General features: G+C 40.3%; 1 protein-coding gene across 1 annotated transcript; it reads right to left on the bottom strand.

Moving 5' to 3' along the window:
• Positions 1-1,946: 1,946 nt before the first annotated feature.
• LOC129458408 (keratin, type I cytoskeletal 18-like) lies at positions 1,947-3,049 on the bottom strand. Its single transcript, XM_063613588.1, is given in 2 exon segments — positions 1,947-2,824; positions 2,827-3,049. Coding segments are annotated over 2 exon segments (1,086 nt in total). The 5' UTR covers positions 3,035-3,049.
• Between the last annotated feature and the right edge of the window lie 20,379 nt (positions 3,050-23,428).

Below are 23,428 nucleotides of genomic sequence, written 5' to 3'. Positions count from 1 at the left end.
TCACAGTGTTAGCCAGGATGGTCTCAATCTCCTGACCTCGTGATCTGCCCACCTTAGCCTCCCAAAGTGCTGGGATTACAGGCGTGAGCCACCGCACCTGGCCCAGACTTTTAAATATTGGCTAAACTGATAAAAGATAAATTATTTTTTATTGTTAGTTTAGTTGACCTTGCAGTGATTACTGGTGACCATTTGAACTTCTTTTCTAAGAATTGCATAGTAATATTTTTGATGATTTTAGATTTGTCTTTTAGTAATATGTAAACTTTTATATCTTCTCAATATTAACATTTTATAATTTATGTGCATTGAAATATTTTCTTCTTTTTGTGCCTTCTATTTTTCCGTTTTTGTAGAAATTTTTGACAAAGATATAATCAATATTAATGTGATAGAATATATTAATATTTATCCTGTAGTTTATTCTTTTTTCATCTTCTTTAAGAGATCATTCCATATCCCAGAGACAAAGTATCTTATAATTTCTTCAAAAATTACACAATTTTTACTTTTTTACATTTGTGTCTTTAATTCACCTGGATTTTATTTGCTAATTTGCTTTCAATATCCTGCACATTTATTACATCTTTTTTAGAAGCTCTATTTTTTTGTTGTCATTTTGTATGGGATAACTTTTCTGCCAAATATTCTAAATGAATATTGCTGGTGGGCAGAACAGTGATGAATTCTGTAATTTGACCTTGTGTGCAGTAACTTTGCAAAACTCTCTTATACTTTCTATCACTTTTTCTATTACATTGTATTTCCTGTGCTTATATTCATGTCTTATTTAAGAATACCTTCATCTCTTACTCTCTTACATTATGTATTTAATTATCATATTGCATTGTTTAGTACCACCATTATAATGTTGTAAAACAATGTATCTCTGAGTTTAATGCTAATTCCTGTAATGCTATATATATATATATATATATATATATACTTGTTCATAGACTTTTGATAGGAGAAATTTCAGATCAGATAACTCCTTTTTATTTCTAATTTACTAATAGGTTTACTCCAAAGTGAGCATACAACTTAAATGTTTTTTCTGCATCTACTGAAATGGTTATAGGTTTCTTTCATATAATCTAGTAATGTAGTAAATTATATTGATATAAACTCTGATGTAACTTTTTCACATTTGTGATTCATCTTACATAATTATAACATATATTTCATCTATATTGTGGCTTCAGTAAGCCAATATGTCATTAGGATTTTTGTATTAGTGTTCAAAGAGAAATTGTTCAAATTTTCCTTATACTGTCATTTTCCAGACTTGTTATTCATATTCTACTATATATTTAATAATTCAATTAGGTAAAATTTGCTATTTTCTTCTTTCATAAAACAGTTATATCAACTGAGGACTATTTATTGAAGGTTTGGTAAAACTCAGCTGTAAAATGACATAGGTCTGATACCTTTGATGGTGAAGTGCATGAGTATTTAGACTGCTCACTTATTTAAACACACAGTGATGTATACAATTCTCCTATTTCATATGATTTAGAATGTCCAATGCATCCTAGTTTTCCACTTGACTTTTACAGTTTTAGTGCTGAAAGTCCCACACCTGTGAACTCCCTCAGTCCCATGCAAATCAAATGTTTGGTCATCCTGAGTGTAGTCAATATTGGTCATTTGTATTGGTTAGAAAAAGTATCTAACTTGTAAAATTTACTGGAGTAAATATGCTCCCTATACTGTCTTATATAAACATCTTCTGTACTGTACATAGATCGCCATTTCTTTGTAGAATTTGTTAATCGCATTTAATCATTTATACTGGGGATCGGATGTTTTTGCAGTTTCTCAATTATTCTTGACAAAATCAGCCTTTAATTTATTGATGATTTATATTAATTTCTTTTTTTTTTTTTACCTCTGAACTTTTTATTGGCCTCCTGCTCCCCAAAGGGTACCCTGCTTCTGCTGGCTTAATGCCTCAGAACTTCGATGTCGTTGGTCTCAGACACCACTTTGCCATCTGCTATCTGGTAGGTGGTGGTCTTTTGGATGGTTTGCATGGAGTTGGTGCTGTCCAGGGCATTAGCAAGATTAAAGCCCTCACTGTCTTCCAGCAGGCGGCGGTAGATGGCGATCTCAGCCTCCAACTTGACCTTGATGTTCAGTAAGGCCTCGTACTCAGGGGCCTGGCGCTGTCCCTCTGCCCGGGTCTGTGCCAGCTCTGACTCCAGGTGCAGCAGGATCCCATTGAGCTGCACCATCTGCAGGGCATAGTGGGCCTCCACCTCCCTCAGGCTGTTCTCCAAGCTGGCCTTCAGATTTCTCATGGAGTCCAGATCCATCTCTAAGGACTGGACTGTACGTCTCAGCTCCGTGAGTGTCGATTCAGCAGCTCCAACCTCGGCGGACTGCGTGGTGACCACTCTGGTGCTGTCCTCAATCTGCTGAGACCAGTACTTGTCTAGCTCCTCTCGGTTCTTCCAAGCCAGCTGTTTATATTGGGGATGGATGTCTGCCATGATCTTGGCGAGGTCCTGAGATTTGGGGACATCTACCTCCACGGTCAATCCACAGCTGGCAATCTGGGCTTGTAGGCCTTTTACTTTCTCTTCGTGGTTCTTCTTCATGGAGAGCAGCTCCTCCTTGAGAGTCTTGATCTCGGTCTCCAGCTGCAGCGGAGTGACATTGGTGTCATTGATGACCTTGCAGAGCCCATGGATGTTGCTCTCCACAGACTGGCGCATGACCAGCTCTGTCTCATACTTGACTCTAAAGTCATCAGCAGCAAGACGGTCATTGTCGATCTGCAGAACAATGTGGGCATTATCCACAGTATTTGCAAAGACCCCTTGAGGGTCTTGAAGTAATGGCTCCAGACTCTGACCTGGGGTCCCTTCTTCTCCACGTGCTCTGGGATTTTGCTCTCCAGCCTCCGATTCTCAGTCTCCAGGCTCTTCACTCTGTCCAGGTAGGAGGCCAGGCGGTCGTTCAGGCTTTGCATGGTCTCCTTCTCGTTCTGGATGCCTCCCATTCCTGCCAGATCCCCGGCCATCCCCATGGCCAGGCCCCCGCACCCCACGCAGCCCCAGAAGCTGGTGGAGCGGGTCACAGAGATCTGGGAACCAGAGCCCCGGTGCCTGCATAGACGCTGGCCAAGCTGCTGACCAGCCAGGCGCCTAGCTGGGCGCCTGGACAGAGCCCAGGGACTGGTATTTGGTGGAGAAGGTGGAGCGAGTGGTGAAGCTCAAGCTGTCTGGTGACGACAGCGAGAGGACAAGACTCAGGCTTTGCCGATGACCTTTCTGCCCTACTGTTTTTATTTCATTTCATCCACTTTTGCTGCACTTGTTGTAGATATTATTTATACAGACAGATCCAACCAATTTAGCTATCACCTAGCTGGCAGGCAGACAATAAGCGTACAGAGCATATGTTATTTGTCATATCATAAGTGATATAAAGATTAGAAAAGTCTTACAGAATCAGGTAGAAGCACACTTAATAATTACAAAAGATATAAAATTAAATTAAGATAAAGAAATAATATTTAACCTGATTTAACTACTTCCTTAACCTTTCTTTTATAAAAACGAAGTTTATATTTTTGCTTGGGCAACTCAGGTAAGTGTCCCAAATATGTTACCAATTAATTACCCCTTTTTAAAGGCCTCAAAGTTAGAACTATGTTGCAGCATCAGTCTTTGGTCAACAAAAGCTATTCAATGATCCTTAAATGAAAGCAGTTCTTACTCAATGAGCCTAAAGTTTTACTTTGAATTACCAGCATACTTTATCTTTATGATAAATTATCCTTTCTTGGTGTGTAGATCTGCCTTTAATTGGTTATTGGATTATAATCAGTAGACTGATTAACAGTACATCTTGGAAGACAGAAATACATGGCAACTTGAAAAAATATTTATTATATCACACTAAGGACAAGTAAAATTAAAAACAAAAATATAATAGTACATATTTGTCAACAAATGTTTGGATATTCACTCATTTTGGTCACTTCAGAAGTGCTGGTTTTTCACGGACAGCTTACATATTTGCTACTGTCTTTGAGGGCCTTGGTACTCACAGGAGAATAGGGAAGAGTTTGATTAAATGGGAGAAAGAGGTCGGTAAAGAAGCTCATTGCTCTGTTGTTTTTGGTAAACTCTCCACCCCCTCATGCCACACACACAGAAAAAATCCCCAAAGATACGTGGGTTGTTTTTGTGTTGTTTAGTTTTGTTTTGGTGCTTTTAGCAATGGCTGAGGGATAAGGCAGAAAAAAGATTGTGTCAATGCATTTGTTAGAATTTTTTCTATATTTGCTACCCAGTATCCATTTACATTCTGATAATAGCACAGAAGTTTTGCTGCAATAATACCATTCTTTCAACACTTTAATTCATGATATATGAGTTTATTGATTCTGTCACAGAACTATATACATTTACTGAAAATTCTAATGCCTTCACCAATTAATTGGTTCAGAGATGTACATCATCCAAATTGGCTCAACTAGATATCAGGAAAATAAATTAACTTTTGGCTGAACTAGAACCTATCTTGAGTTTTGCAATTTAATTTTTAACTTTAAAAGTTTCAAAAAATTATACACCAGAAGAAAGGCCTTGATCCAGAATAAAATTTACTTTAGTGTAGGACAAAATTATTATCCTCATGTTCAAAATATATTTGTTAAGTTTGAGGATTTTGGTTTATTAAATATAATAAAATTATTTAAACATGAAAAGAAATAAGCAATAGAAATAGGAAAACAGGAAAAGTCCTATCTCAATTCAAGGTTTTATTTATGTTTTAAAGTTGTTTATTTAACATTTATTAGGTTTTAAAATAAAAATGTCTATTTTTAATAATAGAAGCTTCAGCCCTCATATATTTCAACATGCAGAAATATTTTTTCCTGAGCTGAAGAAAGGTTAAGTCACCATATGCAAGCAACCATTTGAAGCGCAAAGATAATTTACACAGAGACAAGGACATAAGCCTGACTTAGTTCCTTTATCTCTGTGCAAATAAATGTAAGAAAGTGACAAAATGTTCTTTTCTTCTTTTTCAAGCCCTATGTGTTCACATGTACATTTGTATACTCTGTACCTTGCCCCAAACACATATACACACACAGTTGTGCACACTTACACATATTTGCCCACAATATTTGCAGAAGTAATTGCCGAAGTAATAGTCTTGGAAACAAGTTAATAACAGTATAATATACCAGCTGCTGGTTGAACAGCCAGAAATAATCCCAGGTGGATGACGTAAACATTCAAAAGCAGATTGTATTTTCAACCTAAGTTAAATTGTTGCTCCAGAGAAATGAAATATTCTTGCCAATATTTAAGATGTTTCATCATGAGTTGAGATTTTTTTAGTGTATGTAAAAGGCATAGCTGGGTGCAGTGACTCATACCTGTAATTCCAACAGTTTGGGAGGCTGAGGCAGGATAATTGCTTGAAGCCAGGAGTTCCAGACCAGCCAGGTCAATATAGCATGACCCTATCTTAAAAATAAAAAATAAAAAGTTAGCCAGGCATGGTGGTGCATGTCTGTAGTCCTAGCTAATCAGGGTGCTGAGGCGGGAGGATTGCTTGAGGCCAGGAGTTCAAGACATAGCCTGGGCAACACAGAACCTGTCTCTATAAAATCAAAAATAAAAAAAGTTAGCCAGGTGTAGTGGCATGCACCTGTAAGCCTAGCAACTTAGGATCGCTTGAGCCCAGGAGTTTGAGGCTAGAGTGAGCTATGATCACACCATTGCATTACAGCCTGGGTGACAGAGCAAGAAACTCATCTCAAAAAAAAAAAAAAAAAAAGCACCATATATAAACATAGAATCCCTGGAACCAACATTTAAACATTTTTGCATTTGAGCAATCAACAGGGCTTTCTTGATAGCTAAGAAACATCTAGAGTCAGTATGGTAACTTTAGGCTTCACTTCAAGAGGATGCTCATCTGATTCCAGGAGGTACAGTTTGTTAAGGGCCAGGAGTTTAAGTAATAACTGAGGTCATCTTTTGTTTCATCTCACCAGACAGCTCTAACTCTAATTTTTCTCTCTCTCTCTCTCTTTCTCTCTCTCTCTCCTCTTTCTCTCTCTTCTCTTTCTCCCTACCTTCCTCTTTTCTTCTATTTGTCATATACACCTGTGAACCTGAATAACCTTCACTCTGTATCTCTTCCAGCCATGGTAGTAGATCTGGAACGTAGAAGGTTAGGCACACCAGCCAACAAATTGGGAAGGGAATTTCTTATTTGCCATCACTGCTTGCTCACAAATCTCTTTTGGAACACCAAAAACAAATGATAGTTATGGTTTACATAAAGTTTTTATGTTCCTAGTCTCCATAGCCGTTAAACTCCACAAAACACCACAAAGACCACTAATTGAAAGTGTCTGAAGGATGACATTACTACTTGAAAAATGAATAGGAGAGTTACAAGGAGAAAGTTTGTTTCCCAATCTTGGGTAAATTTAGTCCCAAATAAAATTCTAATTGCAGGCAGATGTCCCAGAAAATACCAGTCTATACTGTCAGAAATTCCTGTCTGCTCTGATCTCAAAAAATACTTCAGAAATATTACTCATACAGCTTGAGATAAGCAGTTCTTTGGAGCACCATCAGCTAGCAAATCATAAATAAGATACTAAATGAAGCTCTCAGTCAAGGAATCACAGGTTTCATAAGTGATATTTCAGCAAACACAGGATATGCATCAAAGTGTGATATCTATCTCAAGCTTCAGGGGTATGTATTAAAAACCATTTAAAATTATGTTCCTGATACTCGCTTCTGAATTTACTTTCCAAAGTATCAATGTTTGAGAGTATTTCCCAAGATTAAATTAATTCTCCAAAGGTATTAAAGGGGGAATATCGTGTAAGGTCTACCTCACAGAAATTCAAACTTTGAAAGATTCTACAGAGTAGGGAAGTTATGAAACATTTGATGTGAAAATGGTTTTAAACAACTCAGCATGAAATTGACTTATAAGGTCTTTTTGGTCTTGGTAACTGTGAATTTGTTCACAAAGTCATCTTCCTAAAGTGCCAAATCCTTCTTCTACTCCGTATACCCCCTGCCCTGAGATAAAGAAAAATGAACACTAAACAACCAAACACCTAGTTTAATAATATTTTATCCAAGCAACTTTGTTTATCCAGTTATAATTGACCATTTCACACTTCAGTATGTTTCACCTGGAGCTGAGAGTATTCAACAATAAAATGCAGTAAACAGTCCTGTAGGAAATGTTTCTGTAATTAAAACTGGTGACAAGATGAACATCGCATGGGTATTAATGCAGAGTTTTTCATTTGCATACTGGTACAGTCCATAAAGTTTCTACTGCAGACACTTACACTACTAAGAATTACACATTTCCCCTACCCCTACATTGCTAAACTACAGAAATCAGTCCCTCACCATCTTTCCTGCATTAATTTCCCACTCCTAGTAAATAGAAAAAGTCTCCTGGTGGGTGAGGAGGAAAACTTAAAAATGAGTTTACATCTCTAGAAAAGAGCCCTGAACTTGTAGCCATCCACAGCACCTACCCAAGGCCAAGCCTAGGGAAAATATCCGCGGCCTTCTTATTACAGGAGTGATGAAGAGCTTTTCAGGGCCTGGGCTCAGAGTTGGAGAAGGCTGTGTTAACTTGCCATAGAAGGGCAGGAAATTAAGGTGATCACCTTGACTCTAGAAGAGGAGGAATTCTGGGGACATGTCAGGGCAAGAAAGGAGAAGGAAATCAGAATGAATCCCAGCATAAACACCCCCGGACCAAAAAAAAAGCAAAAAAACAAAAAAACAAAAATCAAAATAAATGCCCCCAAAGAGACTGCCCACTGACTTTCTTTAAAAAAAATTTTCACTTATAATTAAATAATTAACTGCCAGAAATACGTAAAGAGTTGTTTCAAACAAGGAAATGTGAAGGGAAGGAAGATTTATCTTTACTAACTAATAGGTAAGAGATCCTCAAAAGAAACTGCTTAAAACAATTAAGCAGGAAAGGATTTTTAATAGGGTTTCAAGCCATGGAAACACCCTGAGGACAAGCAGCAGAGGCTCTGGGAATGGAAGCCACAATGATCCAAGTACGTGGCATTAAACTTTTCAGTAAAACAGGATTCTGGATGCCATGAGAATAAACAAAATGACACTTCTGCTGTTTCCTTAAGGAGGCTATTCCTCAAAGACTTAACACTAACAAGGCCAAGTAGAATTTTCCAGCTGGTATGAATGGATCATGGGGAAGCTGTTATGAGAGCAGAGAAATTCCAGATAGGTCAGGAAAACAAATTGTATAACAAGGTACAGAGCTTAAAGAAAAAATATGCCATGACTGTAAAATGCTCATCACATATTCACTCTCTATCACCTCCCATTACCTCCCGGACAGGTAATCACCACTGGAATTTAATATTCTGGAATTCCTATACATTTAGCCAGAGTATGAACTGTCACTAAAAAAAAAAAAAAAAAAAAAAAGCATGCGAGACAGCCAGGTGGGAGGGGATCCCCAGAAAAACTCCAACCAGCCTGCACACTGGGGTGGAACCTCAGGAAGTTGATGCTGTTTGCAGCGGGGTGGAGCCTGGCCCCTCTGCTTCCTGTGGGAAACCTGGAATTCAAGCTGTGGGTGAGAAGCTCTCTAGCAGGGACTCTGACCTTATGCAGGATCGCTGTTTCCCCCTTTTTTCCTTTTCACCCAAAAAAGTCCTGCTTCTCTCACCCTTCAAACTGACTGTGAGCCTAAATTGTTGTGGCCATGGGACAGACAAGGACCCCGTCTTCAGCTGAACTAAGGAAAAGTCCTGCATCATTTTTGGTATGCACTGTGGGGGCTCTAGAAACAGTGAGTGAAATGCATGCCAAGAATTCTTTCCCTTCCCTCTGCCTTCTGAGCCCTCTCATCCTCCGGCTCCTGAGGGTAGAGGAAACCACGCCACCATCCCCTACTGCTCCTAGGGTTAGGGGCCTTTTCATAGCCTTTTCTCCTTTTGGAAGGAACTGGTGAGCAGCGGCTCCCCACCGCCCTCCCCTCCCTGCCAGGGCTGGGATACCTGGCCCAAGGCGCCATGAGTGGCTGGCTGGCGTTTTCTGCCACGCACTCATGGGATGTCCTCCTCCCTGCACCTGGGAGGCCAGCTCTGACCCACAGCAATTAAACTTGTCTCCCTGGTGGAGGAACCACTTGCATAAGAATAAGAGGTTCTTCCCCAGGCATTTTTAAACCTTTTTTTTTTTTTTTCCTCTTCACACCCAGTCAGCAGTGAACTTAGTCTCTGTAAAACTTCAATTATGAAAAAGGATTTGTAGGGCTAGTCTTGGGCTGTGGCCAATCCTGGTGTGCTTTGCATGTCTGTATGGTGTGTGCTGCAAGCCTCCATCTTGTTTTACATCCTGGGGGCGTGGCCAGTAACTGCTTGGCAAGGTTTGTTGAGCAATCCTGCCTTAGAGGATGAGCCCTCTCTGGTTTGATATCTGCATGTTTTCCTAGCCCTTTCTCTTAAAGCACCTCACCCAGCAACTGGATTTTCTAATGCCTGTCTGTGTGTATACTGTGTGCGCTGTCTTTAAAAAGATCTCTAATTAATTTGTCCTAAAGAAGACAAGCACTCGGACCAAGTATTTTTTAAGGGAAGTTAAAGGCTGTGGTACCTTTCAGTTCACATGACTTTAATCTTTGAGAAATAAAAACAGCCCCTAAAGATTATTGGTAAAATGTAGGTAAGATGCAAGGTTTGCTAAGTGTTTCAAGGTTACAAACTGCTTTTTGGGTTTTGAAAATTGTCTGTCTCCTCTGCTTCACAGCTGGTAGGGCCTGGGGACATATGGAACTAATCACGTCCTTAACTAAGAAGGCAAACCTTGGCTGCAGTTAGCACACAATTAAAACAATTTACCAGGTTTTAAATTAATGCTAAAAATTACTAGGAGTTACCATTATAACATGTAATTGAGACTACTGGAAATAGATTTGCATGCAAAGAGTGTAAGAACAGTGAAATATGTTTTTTAGTAAAAGGTTATAAGAAGGCATGAAAATGTAAATTTTTGCCTAGGGTTAAAGGATTGTTTTGAATTAAATTATTGAAAAGCTGAAGGTTCAAAGAAGTGATGGAAGGATTGTGAAAATTAACCTTGCCGAAGAGGTTCTCTGTGTCAGGCCTCTGAGCCCAAGCCAAGCCATCGCATCCCCTGTGACTTGCACGTATACATCCAGATGGCCTGAAGTAACTGAAGAGCCACAAAAGAAGTAAAAATAGCCTTAACTGATGACATTCCAGCACAAAAGAAGTGAAAATGGCCTGTTCCTGCCTTAACTGATGACACTGTCTTGTGAAATTCCTTCTCCTGGCTCATCCTGGCTCAAAAGCCCCCCTACTGAGCATCTTGTGGCCCCTACTCTGCCCGCCAGAGAACAACCCCCCTTTGACTGTAATTTTCCTTTACCTACCCAAATCCTATAAAACAGCCCCACCCCTATCTCCCTTCACTGACTCTCTTTTAGGACTCAGCCCACCTGCACCCAGGTGAAATAAACAGCCATGTTGCTCACACAAAGCCTGTTTGGTGGTCTCTTCACACGGACGCGAGTGAAATTTGGTGCCATGACTTGGATCGGGGGACCTCCCTTGGGAGATCAATCCCCTGTCCTCCTGTTCTTTGCTCCATGAGAAAGATCCACCTACGACCTCAGGTCCTCAGACCGACCAGCCCAAGGAACATCTCACCAATTTTAAATCGGGTAAGCGGCCTCTTACTCTCTTCTCCAACCTCTCTCACTATCCCTCAACCACTTTCTCCTTTCCACTCTTCAATCTCTCCCTTCTCTTAATTTCAATTCCTTTCATTTTCTGGTAGAGACAAAGGAGACACGTTTTATCTGTAGACCCAAAACTCTGGCGGCAGTCACGGACTAGGGAAGGCAGCCTTCCCTTGGTGTTTAATCATTGCAGGGACGCCTGATTATTCACCCAGGTTTCAGAGGTGTCAGACCACGCAGGGATGCCTGCCTTGGTCCTTCACCCTTAGCAGCAAGTCCTGCTTTTCTGGGGAATGGGCAAGTACCCCAACCCCTTCTCTCCGTGTCTCTACCCCTTCTCCGCCTTCCTGGGGGGCAAGAAACCCCCAACCCCTTCTCCTTCACCCTTAGCGGCAAGTACTGCTTTTCTGGGGGAGGGGCAAATACCCCAACCCCTTATATCTCTGCGCCCCAATCCCTTATTTCCGCACCCTGACCTCATATCGCTGCGCCCCGACCCCTTTCCCACTTTTCTGGAGGGTAAGAACCCCCGAACCCCTTCCCTCCATGTCTCTACTATCTCTTTTCTCTGGGCTTCACTATGGGCAACCTTCCACCCTCAATTCCTCCTTCTTCTCCCTTAGCCTGTGTTCTTTTTTTTTTTTTTGAGACGGAGTCTCGCTCCGTCGCCCAGGCTGGAGTGCAGTGGCGCAGTCTCGGCTCACTGCAAGCTCCGCCTCCCGGGTTCACGCCATTCTCCTGCCTCAGCCTCTCCGAGTAGCTGGGACTACAGGCGCCCGCCACCACGCCCGGCTAATTTTTTTGTATTTTTAGTAGAGACGGGGTTTCACCGTGGTCTCGAACTCCTGACCTCGTGATCCGCCCACCTCGGCCTCCCAAAGTGCTGGGATTACAAGCGTGAGCCACCATGCCCAGCCACCTGTATTCTTAAGAACTTAAAACCTCTTCAACTCTCACCTGACCTAAAATCTAAGCATCTTATTTTCTTCTGCAATGCCGCTTGACCCCAATACAAACTTGACAGCAGTTCTAAATAGCCAGAAAACGGCACTTTCAATTTTTCCATCCTGCAAGATCTAAATAATTCTTGTTGTAAAATAGGCAAACGGTCTGAGGTTCCTGATGTCCAGGCATTCTTTTACACATTGGTGCCTCTCTAGTCTTTGTTCCCAATGTAACTCATCCCAAATCTTCCTTCTTTCCCTCCCACCTGTCCCCTCAGTCCCAACCCCAAGCGTCACTGAGTCTTTCTAATCTTCCTTTTCTACAGACCCATCTGACCTCTCCCCTCCTCCCCAGGCTGCTCCTAGCCAGGCCGAGCTAGGTCCCAATTCTTCCTCAGCCTCTGCTCCTCCACCCTATAATCCTTTTATCACCTCCCCTCCTCACACCCGGTCCGGCTTACAGTTTCGTTCCCTGACTAGCCCTCCCCCACCTGCCCAGCAATTTACTCTTAAAAAGGTGGCTGGAGCTAAAGGCATAGTCAAGGTTAATGCTCCTTTTTCTTTATCCCACATCAGATAGCGTTTAGGCTCTTCATCAAATATAAAAATCCAGCCCAGTTCATGGCTCGTTTGGCAGCAACCCTGAGACGCTTTACAGCCCTAGACCCTAAAAGGTCAAAAGGCCGTCTTATTCTCAATATACATTTTATTATCCAATCTGCTCCCGACATTAAATAAAACTCCAAAAATTAAATTCCGGCCCTCAAACCCCACAACAGCATTTAATTAACCTCGCCTTCAAGGTGTACAATAATAGAAAGAAGTTGCAATTCCTTGCCTCCACTGTGAGACAAACCCCAGCCACATCTCCAGCACACAAGAACTTCCAAACGCCTGAACCGCAGCAGCCAGGCATTCCTCCAGAACCTCCTCCCCCAGGAGCTTGCTACAAATGCCTGAAATCTGGCCACAGGGCCAAGGAATGCCCACAGCCTGGGATTCCTCCTAAGCCATGTCCCATCTGTGCGGGACCCCAGTGGAAATCGGACTGTTCAACTCACCTGGCAGCCACTCCCAGAGTCCCTGGAACTCTGGCCCAAGGCTCTCTGACTGACTCCTCGGCTTAGTGGCTGAAGACTGACGCTGCCTGATCGCCTCGGAAGCCCCGTAGACCATCACGGACGCCAAGCTTTAAGTAACTCTCACAGTGGAGGATAAGTCCGTCCCCTTCTTAGTCAATACAGAGGCTACCCACTCCACATTACCTTCTTTTCAAGGGCCTGTTTCCCTTGCCTCTGTAACTGTTGTGGGTATTGACAGCCAGGCTTCTAAACCTCTTAAAACTCCCCAACTCTGCTGCCAACTTAGACAATTCTCTTTTAAGCACTCCTTTTAGTTATCCCCACCTGCCCAGTTCCCTTATTAGGCCGAGACACTTTAACTAAATTATCTGCTTCCCTGACTATTCCTGGATTACAGCTACATCTCATTGCTGCCGTTCTTCCCAATCCAAAGCCTCCTTTGCATCCTCCTCTTGTATGCCCCCACCTTAACCCACAAGTATAAGATACCTCTACTCCCTCCTTGGCGCCCGATCATGCACTATTTACCATCTCATTAAAACCTAATCACTCTTACCCCACTCAATGCCAATAACCCATCCCACAGCACGCTTTGAAAGGATTAAAGCCTGCTATCACTCACCTGCTACAGCATGGCCTTTTAAAGCCTATAAACTCTCCTTACAATTCCCCCATTTTACCTGTCCTAAAACCAGACAAGCCTTACAAGTTAGTTCAGGATCTATGCCTTATCAACCTAATTGTTTTGCCTATCCACCCCATGGAGCCAAACCCATATACTCTCCTGTCCTCAATACCTCCCTCCACAACCCATTATTCTGTTCTGGATCTCAAACATGCTTTCTTTACTATTCCTTTGCACCCGTCATCCCAGCCTCTCTTCGCTTTCACTTGGACTGGACCCTGACACCCATCAGGCTCAGCAAATTACCTGGGCTGTACTGCCGCAAGGCTTCACAGACAGCCCCCATTACTTCAGTCAAGCCCAAATTTCTTCCTCATCTGTTACCTATCTAAGCATAATTGTCATAAAAACACACGTGCTCTCCCTGCTGATCGTGTCCGATTAATCTCCCAAACCTCAATCCCTTACAAAACAACAACTCCTTTCCTTCCTAGGCATAGTTAGTGTGGTCAGAATTCTTACACAAGAGCCAGGACCGCACCCTGCAGCCTTTCTGCCCAAACAATTTGACCTTACTGTTTTAGCCTAGCCCTCATGTCTCCGTGCAGTAGCTGCTGCCACCCTAATACTTTTAGAGGCCCTCAAAATCACAAACTGTGCTCAACTCACTCTCTACATTTCTCATAATTTCCAAAATCTATTTTCTTCCTCATACCTGACGCATATACTTTCTGCTCCCCGGCTCCTTCAGCTGCACTCACTCTTTGTTAAGTCCCACAATTACCATTGTTCCTGGCCCGGACTTCAATGCCGCCTCCCACATTATTCCTGATACCACACCTGACCCCCATGACTGTATCTCTCTGATCCACCTGACATTCACCCCATTTCCCCATATTTCCTTCTTTCCTGTTCCTCACCCTGATCACGCTTGATTTATTGATGGCAGTTCCACCAGGCCTAATCACCACACACCAGCAAAGGCAGGCTATGCTATATAGTACAAGCCACTAGCCCGCCTCTTAGAACCTCTCATTTTCTTTCCATCGTGGAAATCTATACTCAAGGAAATAACTTCTCAGTGTTCCATCTGCTATTCTACTACTCCTCAGGGATTATTCAGGCCCCCTCCCTTCCCTACACATCAAGCTTGAAGATTTGCCCCCACCCAGGCCTGGCAAATTAGCTTTACTCAACATGCCCCGAGTCAGATAACTAAAATACCTCTTAGTCTAAGTAGACACTTTCACTAGATAAGTAGAGGCCTTTCCCACAGGGTCTGAGAAGGCCACCACAGTCATTTCGTCCCTTCTGCCAGACACAATTCCTCAGTTTAGCCTTCCCACCTCTATACAGTCTGATAACAGACCAGCCTTTATTAGTCAAATCAGCCAAGCAGTTTTTCAGGCTCTTAGTATTCAGTGAAACATTTATATCCCTTACGGTCCTCCGTCTTCAAGAAAAGTAGAACGGACTAAAGGTCTTTTAAAAACACACCTCACCAAGCTCAGCCACCAACTTAAAAAAGACTGGACAATACTTTTACCACTTTCCCTACTCAGAATTCAGACCTGTCCTCAGAATGCTACAAGGTACAGCCCATTTAAGCTCCTGTATAGACGCTCCTTTTTATTAGGCCCCAGTCTCATTCTAGACACCAGACTAACTTAGACTGTGCCCCAAAAAAACTTGTCATCCCTACTATCTTCTGTCTAGTCATGCTCCTATTCACTGTTCTCAACTACTCATACATGCCCTCCTCTTGTTTACACTGCCAGTTTACACTGTTTCTCCAAGCCATCACAGCTGATATCTCCTGGTGCTATCCCCAAACTGCCACTCTAAACTCTTGAAGTAAATAAATAATCTTTGCTGGCAGGACTATGCTGAAATCTCCTTAGGCACTCTCTAATTAGATGTCCTAGGTCCTCCCAATTCTTAGACATTTTATACCTGTTTTTCTCCTTCTCTTATTCCATTTAGTTTCTCAATTCATCCAAAACCATATCCAGGCCATCACCAATCATTCTATACGACAAATCATTCTTTTAACATCCCCACAATATCACCCCTTACCACAAGACCTCCCTTCAGCTTAATCTCTCCCACTCTAGGTTCCCACACCGCCCCTAATCCTGCTTGAAGCATCCCTGAGAAACATCGCCCATTCTCTCTCCATACCACCCCCCAAAAATTTTCGCCGCCCCAACATGTCAACACTATTTCGTTTTATTTTTCTTATTAATATAAGAAGGCAAGAATGTCAGGCCTCTGAGCCCAGGCCAGGCCATTGCATCCCCTGTGACTTGTGCGTGTGCATCCAGATGGCCTGAAGTAACTGAGGATCCACAAAAGAAGTAAAAATAGCCTTAACTGATGACATTCCACCATAGTGATTTGTTTCTGCCCCACCCTAACTGATGAAGGTTCTTTGTAATTCTCCCTACCCTTGAGAATGTACTTTGTGAGATCGACCCCCTGCCCCCAAAATATTGCTCCTCACTCCACCGCCTATCCCAAAACCTATAAGAACTAATGATAATCCACCACCCTTTGCTGACTCTATTTTAGGACTCAGCCCACCTGCACCCAGGTGAAATAACAGCTTTATTGCTCACACAGAGCCTGTTTGGTGGTCTCTTCGCATGGACGCACATGAAACTCTGTGTGAACATATTGACTAAATTCAAAAAACTGTATTATATGGTTTTTCTGTAAATTGAGCATTGAAATAAAAGCATAACAAGGGTTTCCTATGGCACTAGCTGTTCTTTGGCAAAATCTGTAAAGAGTTATAAAAGGTTTTTGCTTCTTTATGTTTTCTGAGTCATCATTTTTGCAAAACAAATAATTTGTGGTAATCTGGAATTCTGTTTCATAATATCAAGTGTTTTAAACCTTGAACATTTAACAACCTTCCCATAATCAAACTTGAGCTTCAAAATTGTCTTCCCCAGCACCTGGCTTTTTGAGTAGTTTGAGAGGGCCCCTGAAGTGTCCAGAGAAGAGAGGTAAATAGGATTATTTGACATGTTTAGGTACATGGGATTGCCAAAATGATGTTCAGTCTTCTTTAGGTTATATCTTGGTAAATAATGCTAATATATGTTCCAACATTGTATGAGAGTTCTAAAATTCTAATGTCTAAGTATATGCTACCAATCATAATTAAGGTTAAGTTATTGCAAACCACAAAGATAACCAAACATTTTTGTCAGTTGTGTTTCTAACTGTCACTACCCCGGGCATTTTGCTATTCACAGACAATTGTTGTCTTGCTTTAATCCTTTTCAAAAAATAGTTTATAATAAGCTATAGAACTTTAGGAGGTGCTCTCAAATACAGGCTTCTGAAAGCTTTTGAGATTGTAACATTGAAATAAAGGAAAATTATTTACGGGGCTCATAAAGGGCTGAAATATTCAAAAATATCAAGCAAAACAAGAGTTAACTAGATGGACTGAACTCAGGAAGCTGAAGCTAATCTTTTTGACTTTTGCTTGGAATATTGCTGATCCTTGTTTTGTTTTTCACAGTCAAGGAAACTTATTTTGAACTATTTACGGTCATTAATAAGTAAAGTATACACTCCTATGATCAAAATTTGTAGCATGTTTGTTTCTCTCTGCCTGGTTCCTCTAGAATTTAGAAATTATCTATGAGTATTCTTATGGCAATATAGTTGTTTACATCAGTGCAATAAGAATCCATTTTTCTTTTGCAACAGAAAACAATTGGAAAAACTGGTTATTTTACTAAGGCTTTGACTGGAAGGGCATACTTCCCTTTAAGGAGTCAAGCTTGACTTGCAGAGCCAATAAAAGCCCTATGCAGAAGCTGGTCTCATACTCAGTCCCTATACAGGGTTCCTGACCTGTGGTCAGTAAAGAGTGTCACTTTCGAACAGGTCCAGGAGCTCCAAGTTTATCTTGGGACCGTAAGAGGAGAGGATGACCCAACTCACATGTATTTGAGGATAAACCCATGGCTAGGCATGGCTTTAAAAGGTCTTATCTGAGATCCCTTGAGGAACAGAGTTCCATCAAAGCCATTCTAAAAGGCCTGTGTAGAAATAATTATTATGCAAATAATCAGGCCAAGTATAAGGCTGAAGTCTATTTTGCAAAAAACTCAGTCCTATCATGGTTTTTTTCTTAACAAAAGTGAGGACTGGAGAGAAATTATGTTTCAAAAGTTATACATTTGTCATTAAATTCTAAACTCACTAGTTGTTTTCAAGTTTTTGCCTACATTTTTAGACTAACCCTGCTTATTCCTGTGAACCAACCAGCAATCCCCAGCTGCAGCTCAGAAAGAACAAGAGGGGTGTTATCTGGTAATGTAGAAATCTGGATCAATATTCCAGTTCTGAGCAATTATCCTGCAAATCCTGCCAGGTGATGGGAATAAATAGAATGCCCATCACTAGGAAGTTTCCTTTTTGGGAGAGTAAGACCAAGAGCCCTAACCAAAGCCAAGCACCATGCACCGAAACCCTAGCAAGCATAACTGTGGCCACCAGTTATCTGAGTGTGCCACAAGACATCCTTTTCTCTCCCTTGTTGGAAGAGCAGTCAATGCCACAGCTTTACCTTAGCATTCAGCTTATCATAAGGAGTCCATGCAATTCCAAGCTTTGGGTCAAAGCCCTGAGAAGGAAAACTGGATCTGAGGGATCCAGAGGCAGACAATAATGGAAGTGAAAAGGCACAGCACAAGTGAGTGTAGCCGATTCCTGCCCATTAAGTCAACCCAGCCTTCTTGTTTCATGGATAAGGGCTATGTTAATATCCATGGCATAAAAGAGGTCTAGGGAACTCCAAGGCTACTTACAGTAGGGGTGATAGAGGTATAGGTGAAAGTAGATAATTCCTATTCCCTAGGCCCCCCAGCTTCATGGGTGCAAGTCGCTTTGGTACTCATGGTGGTACCTGCCAAGGTCTCCAGAACTTGGGGATGCAAGGACAGCAGATGGAAAAAGGATGCTTTTCCATCTCTCCCTGAAGTACCCCAGGTATCTTTTAGGAAGTGAAGGGAACCATGGATGCCTGCTCACCTTTCTACATGGGTAGCCATTCATCTTCACTCTGTATCCCTTTCAAATGCATCCTAAACCCCTGGGACTCCTTTAAAAAATGGCTTCTCCTTTCCTTTCCCCTCCTCTGTCTTCTCTTCACAGATAGGTAATTGTGCCCCTGTACTATGGGACACTCATCTCAGATGCATCCTCCAAACTGGAAAGAGTTAATTTCCCAAACCTTGAACTGGTTGGCTTGAGATTAGGCTCAGGGGAAGGGAACACAGAAGCCCAGTGTGTCGGCAAAAGGGTGAAGTTTTTTTTCACTGGTCAAGCTTTTGGCCTCCTTCTCCCTTTGCAAACTGGTAAAAGGCCTCGGGATTTTTGAGCTCTCCTTACCCCTCCCCTTGTTTCATTTTGATACATGTTTTCTAATAACCTGGTTCGTCTATTCTTGCCTTCAGGCCATCAAACTCCAACCAGTCATGCAACCAGAGCCTCTGACCATGGCCCCTTCTGCTGGGAACCCTTAAATGGGCCTCTGAGGGAGCTCTGACTGATGCTTCCCCAAAACAGCACCCCCTGTCATCATGAAGCAGTTAACATTGGTCTTCATTCTTATCCTTATCCTTATTCTAACAGCAGTTACATGTACTTCTTTAGACGTGGGGAATAAGACAGCCAGTTGGGAGGGGGTCTCTGGAAAACTCCATCTGGCCTGCGCACTAAGGTGGAGCCTCAGGAAGTTGACGACATTTGCAGCTGGGAGCAGCCTGGCCCCTCCCCTTCCTGTGTGGAACCTTAAATTCCACTGGCTTGGCAGGAAGCGCTGTAGCAGGGACTCTGGCCTTGCAGAGCATCCCTGTTTGCCCGTTTTTCTCTTTCCACCCAATAAAACCCTGCTTCACTCACCCTTCAAACCATCTGCGAGCCTAAACTTTTGTGGCTGTGGGACGGACAAAGATGCCGTCTTTAGCTGAATTGAGGAAAAGTCCTGCAACACAGGTATCACTGCACATTTATAATATTGTTTCTCTGTTTTAAACCTTGTATAAATAGGAAAATATTGTATATAATCTCAAGCAAATTGCTTTTCTTGAAAAGTATTCATATATGTTAAAGATGTAGTTCTAGTTCATTCATTTTCTCTGTTTTGACTTTCTTTTATACATATACTACAGCTCATTTATCCATTTTCCTACTGTTGCAACATAGATTGCTTATAATTCTTCTAATTACTAACAATGCTGGTATGAAATTGTTGTGTATATCTCTGGTAGATATGTGTTATTTCTTTTTTGTAATGCTAGATTATAATGATTTGTCTAAGGTGGAGATGCCAGGGTAGACTCGCTCTGGCCGTATATAATGATTTCTGTGGCTACATAACCTGCCAACACTTAGTCTTATCACACATTTTATTTTAAAATCAATATGTAAAAAATACTAATTTACTTGGTAGTAATTTCAATTTTTCTGATTATTACTGAGGTTGAATATGTTTTCATATGTTGACTGAATATTCCTGTTAATTTTCTTGTGAATTTCAGTTAATGTTTTTGTTGATTTTATTAACTTGTAGTGGTTTTGAAACATATTCTAGAAACCAATATTTTGTCTGTTGTACGTGTTACAAATATATTTATTTTGTACAGCTTCTTCATAGTTAGTACTTTGACAATTTTAACAGTAAAATTAGTTTCATGTTTTATAGCTATAATTATTATAACTTTTAAATAAATATTTCCTTAATTAAAATAAAAATGCATTATCCTTAATTTTCTTCTAAGATTTTTGAAATGTGTATGACTTTTTCATTCTTGTGCTGGATTTCTACCTGAAAAATATTTCTCCCTTCTGAGGTTCAGTACCTGTTTTTTGATGTAATGGTATGAAAAAAGGCATACTCACTGGGTTAGCTAGAGCTAAATATTTACTGACTAATAGTGGTCTCCTTCCGGCATCACACACACACACACACACACACCATCATCCTGGTAACTTCCTGAGAGTCTCTTTCTTGTTCATTTCTCCTTCCATACAGGAAGGGGAGGGGTTTGAATCTAGAATGCTGATCTATTTTTAACAAATAGCCTTAACTCCTTCCTCTCCCATACTTTAAAGCTGAGAGTTAGGAGAAGCATCTTTAGCTTCCTTTAAGAAAATAACTTAAGATTTCAAATTTACATTGTTCTAAAGTCTCCCAATTTTCATCCAACTCCTCCCTTTGAAAGAAAACCAGCTTTATCTTCAAGATGAAATCTAAACCCCACCAGAGTCAACAGTACTGTTTTCTGTTTGTAATTTTTTACCTCAAATTGATTCAGAAATGTAATAGAAGTTCAAACATAGTCTTAAAGGTAGAAGGAGTGGGGAAAACATGTCTATATAATTCTAAATTTCTGGACAAAGAAGGACTTAAAGATAACACACTTTCGAAAATAAAAGCAATAATAAATTTCTAATACCAAATATTGAATATTTTATTAAGCAGCAATTATCAATACTATAGAAATGCTGCACAGATAGACAAAAATAAAATAGAAAAAAAAATCCCAGAAACAAACACAAGTGTATAATCAAATAAGATTTTAGAATAGTAAGAGGTAACCTCTTATAAATAATATTGTAATAAAAACAATAGTTATAATGATATTGAAAAAATATTCCCCAACTAATGGCAGTCAAATTATTTCCAATGAAATAATAGCATTAAGAATAGTGAATCACAGGATGGGTGTGGTGGCTCATGTCTATAATCCCAGCATTTTGGGAGGCCCAGGCAGATGGATCACTGGAGCTCAGGAGTTCAAGACCAGGCTGCGCAACATCGTGAAACCCTGTCTCTACAAAAAATAGCTAAATTAGGCAAGTGTGGTAGTGTGCACCTGGAGTCCCGCTACCCAGAAGGCTGAAGTGTAAGGATCACTTGAGCCTGGGAGGCAGAGGTTGCAGTTAGCCGAGATCCCGCCACTGCACTCCAGGCTGGGCCACAGAGCCAGACAGTGTCTCAAAAAAATAAAAATAAAAATAAAAATAAAAATGACTAGTGAATCAATTATATTACTCAAATATAATTATAAATTTTTATAAGCTATTTGAATTGAATTTTAAAGAAGAAATGCAAAGGAACAGTACAAAATTATTTATTTAAATATATAAAAATCTGTAAGTATATGAAAAAAGAATCAATTAAATAGCAACAGAATAAGTAGAAAAATAATTTGCAAAATTTATTGTAAAGTGAAATATTTTATGTAGCATATATTATCTAAAATTTTTATTACCAATAAAAATAAAATATAGAACATAAATATACCAATACATAAAATAACATATAATACCTATTTCATATTTCATATGTACTGCATAGAATACAATATATCATAAGCATTAAATACATATATCACTTTATGATATATAAATATGCTATGCACCATTATACAATGGATTATGAAGAAGCATCCCATTTTATTATAAAATATACTGTTATGAAGATAAAGGTGCTCTTTGCCTTTGATGGGGTTACTCTTCCATACTCCCACCGTAAGTTGAAAATATCCTAAATCAAATGTACACTTTTTTACTTACAGCGTTTTTAACTTATCATGGGTTTATCCTAACATAATCCCGTCATAAGTTGAGGAGCATCTAAATGCATATCACTTTTGCACCTTTGTAAAACTGAAAACTTCTAAGTCAAACTATTGTTAAATCAGGTTTCTCTGTGTATAAAAAATTATAAAATATTACTTATTAAAATTGTAACATTTTAAAATATGTGGTGTTTTTTCAAATTAGTATGAAAATGATGTAGCATCTTCAAGGGGCATTTAGGAAAGACCATGAATAAACTAATTATCCATATTCTTTAGCCATAATGGAAAGTAGTGTAATATTAACACTCTAAATCTTTAGATATTTTACAAAGAGAATATATGATTATAAAATGGCTATAATAAAATGGTACCACTATACTTTAGTGGTGGTTTAAATTTATACATTCTATAATATTTAATTAAAATCCCTTAATTGCACATGTTTCATATAAGAATGTATCAAATAAAAATCATGAGATGTCCCTAGGGATATTTGATTGAAAATTTTCATTGAGTGCTATATAAACAAGTAAATATTGGAAACCAACTAAAATGATGATAGATGAAAGAAGATCTACACATTGGAATACAAGGCAATGAAATTTTGATGTCATTGATATCAATTATGATATAATGATAAGTAGAAAGCAAATCAATACACACACACACACACACAAGTTTTGGAGACATGTATTACCAGTTTATCCATAGATATAGAACTGTGATTTTTCTCTTTTTTAACTTTTCAGTGTTAATACATTCTAGGATTTCCAAATTTGTGAAGTTTGTATAGTGATTTTACAATAAGAAAAAATTACAAACTCCCAACTTTTAAGAGGTAAAAGCTTGTTATGGTTGTGGAAAAAAGGGTTAGCGTGGAAGGCCTACGTGATACTGTGAAATATAGATTTGGTCTTTATCCAGTTTCCTGACATACAGCTCCTAAAACCCTTGGATTCTCTTGAGTGATGTCTTTTGTATGCTGATGAGATGACTGATGGTAGGAGAGGCTAGATAGCTTGGGATGGGGGCTGGTCACCAGAAAGACCAAGGCATGATTGGAGAGTTGAGATATTCATTTCCATCCCCAACCTTGGAGACAGAAAGGAACTGAAGGTTAAGCTGATCACCAATGGCCAATGATTTAATCAATCATGCCCTTATAATTAAGCTTCCATAAAAACCTGATAGGACTGGGTCCAATAAGCTTCCAAATAGCTGAACCCGTGGAGCTTCCTGGAGGGTGGCCTGCCCAGAGAGGGCAAGGCAGCTCTTCCCACACACCTGCCTTCTGCAACTCTGCTATCTGGCCATTCATCCACACTCTTTGTAATATCCTTTATAATCAACCAATACACAAAAGTGTTTTCCTGAGTTCTGTGAGCAGCTCTA

Source organism: Symphalangus syndactylus, chromosome 19, assembly GCF_028878055.3.
Source record: "Symphalangus syndactylus isolate Jambi chromosome 19, NHGRI_mSymSyn1-v2.1_pri, whole genome shotgun sequence".
Taxonomy (NCBI): domain Eukaryota; kingdom Metazoa; phylum Chordata; class Mammalia; order Primates; family Hylobatidae; genus Symphalangus; species Symphalangus syndactylus.
This window is presented reverse-complemented; position numbering and strand designations above follow the sequence as displayed.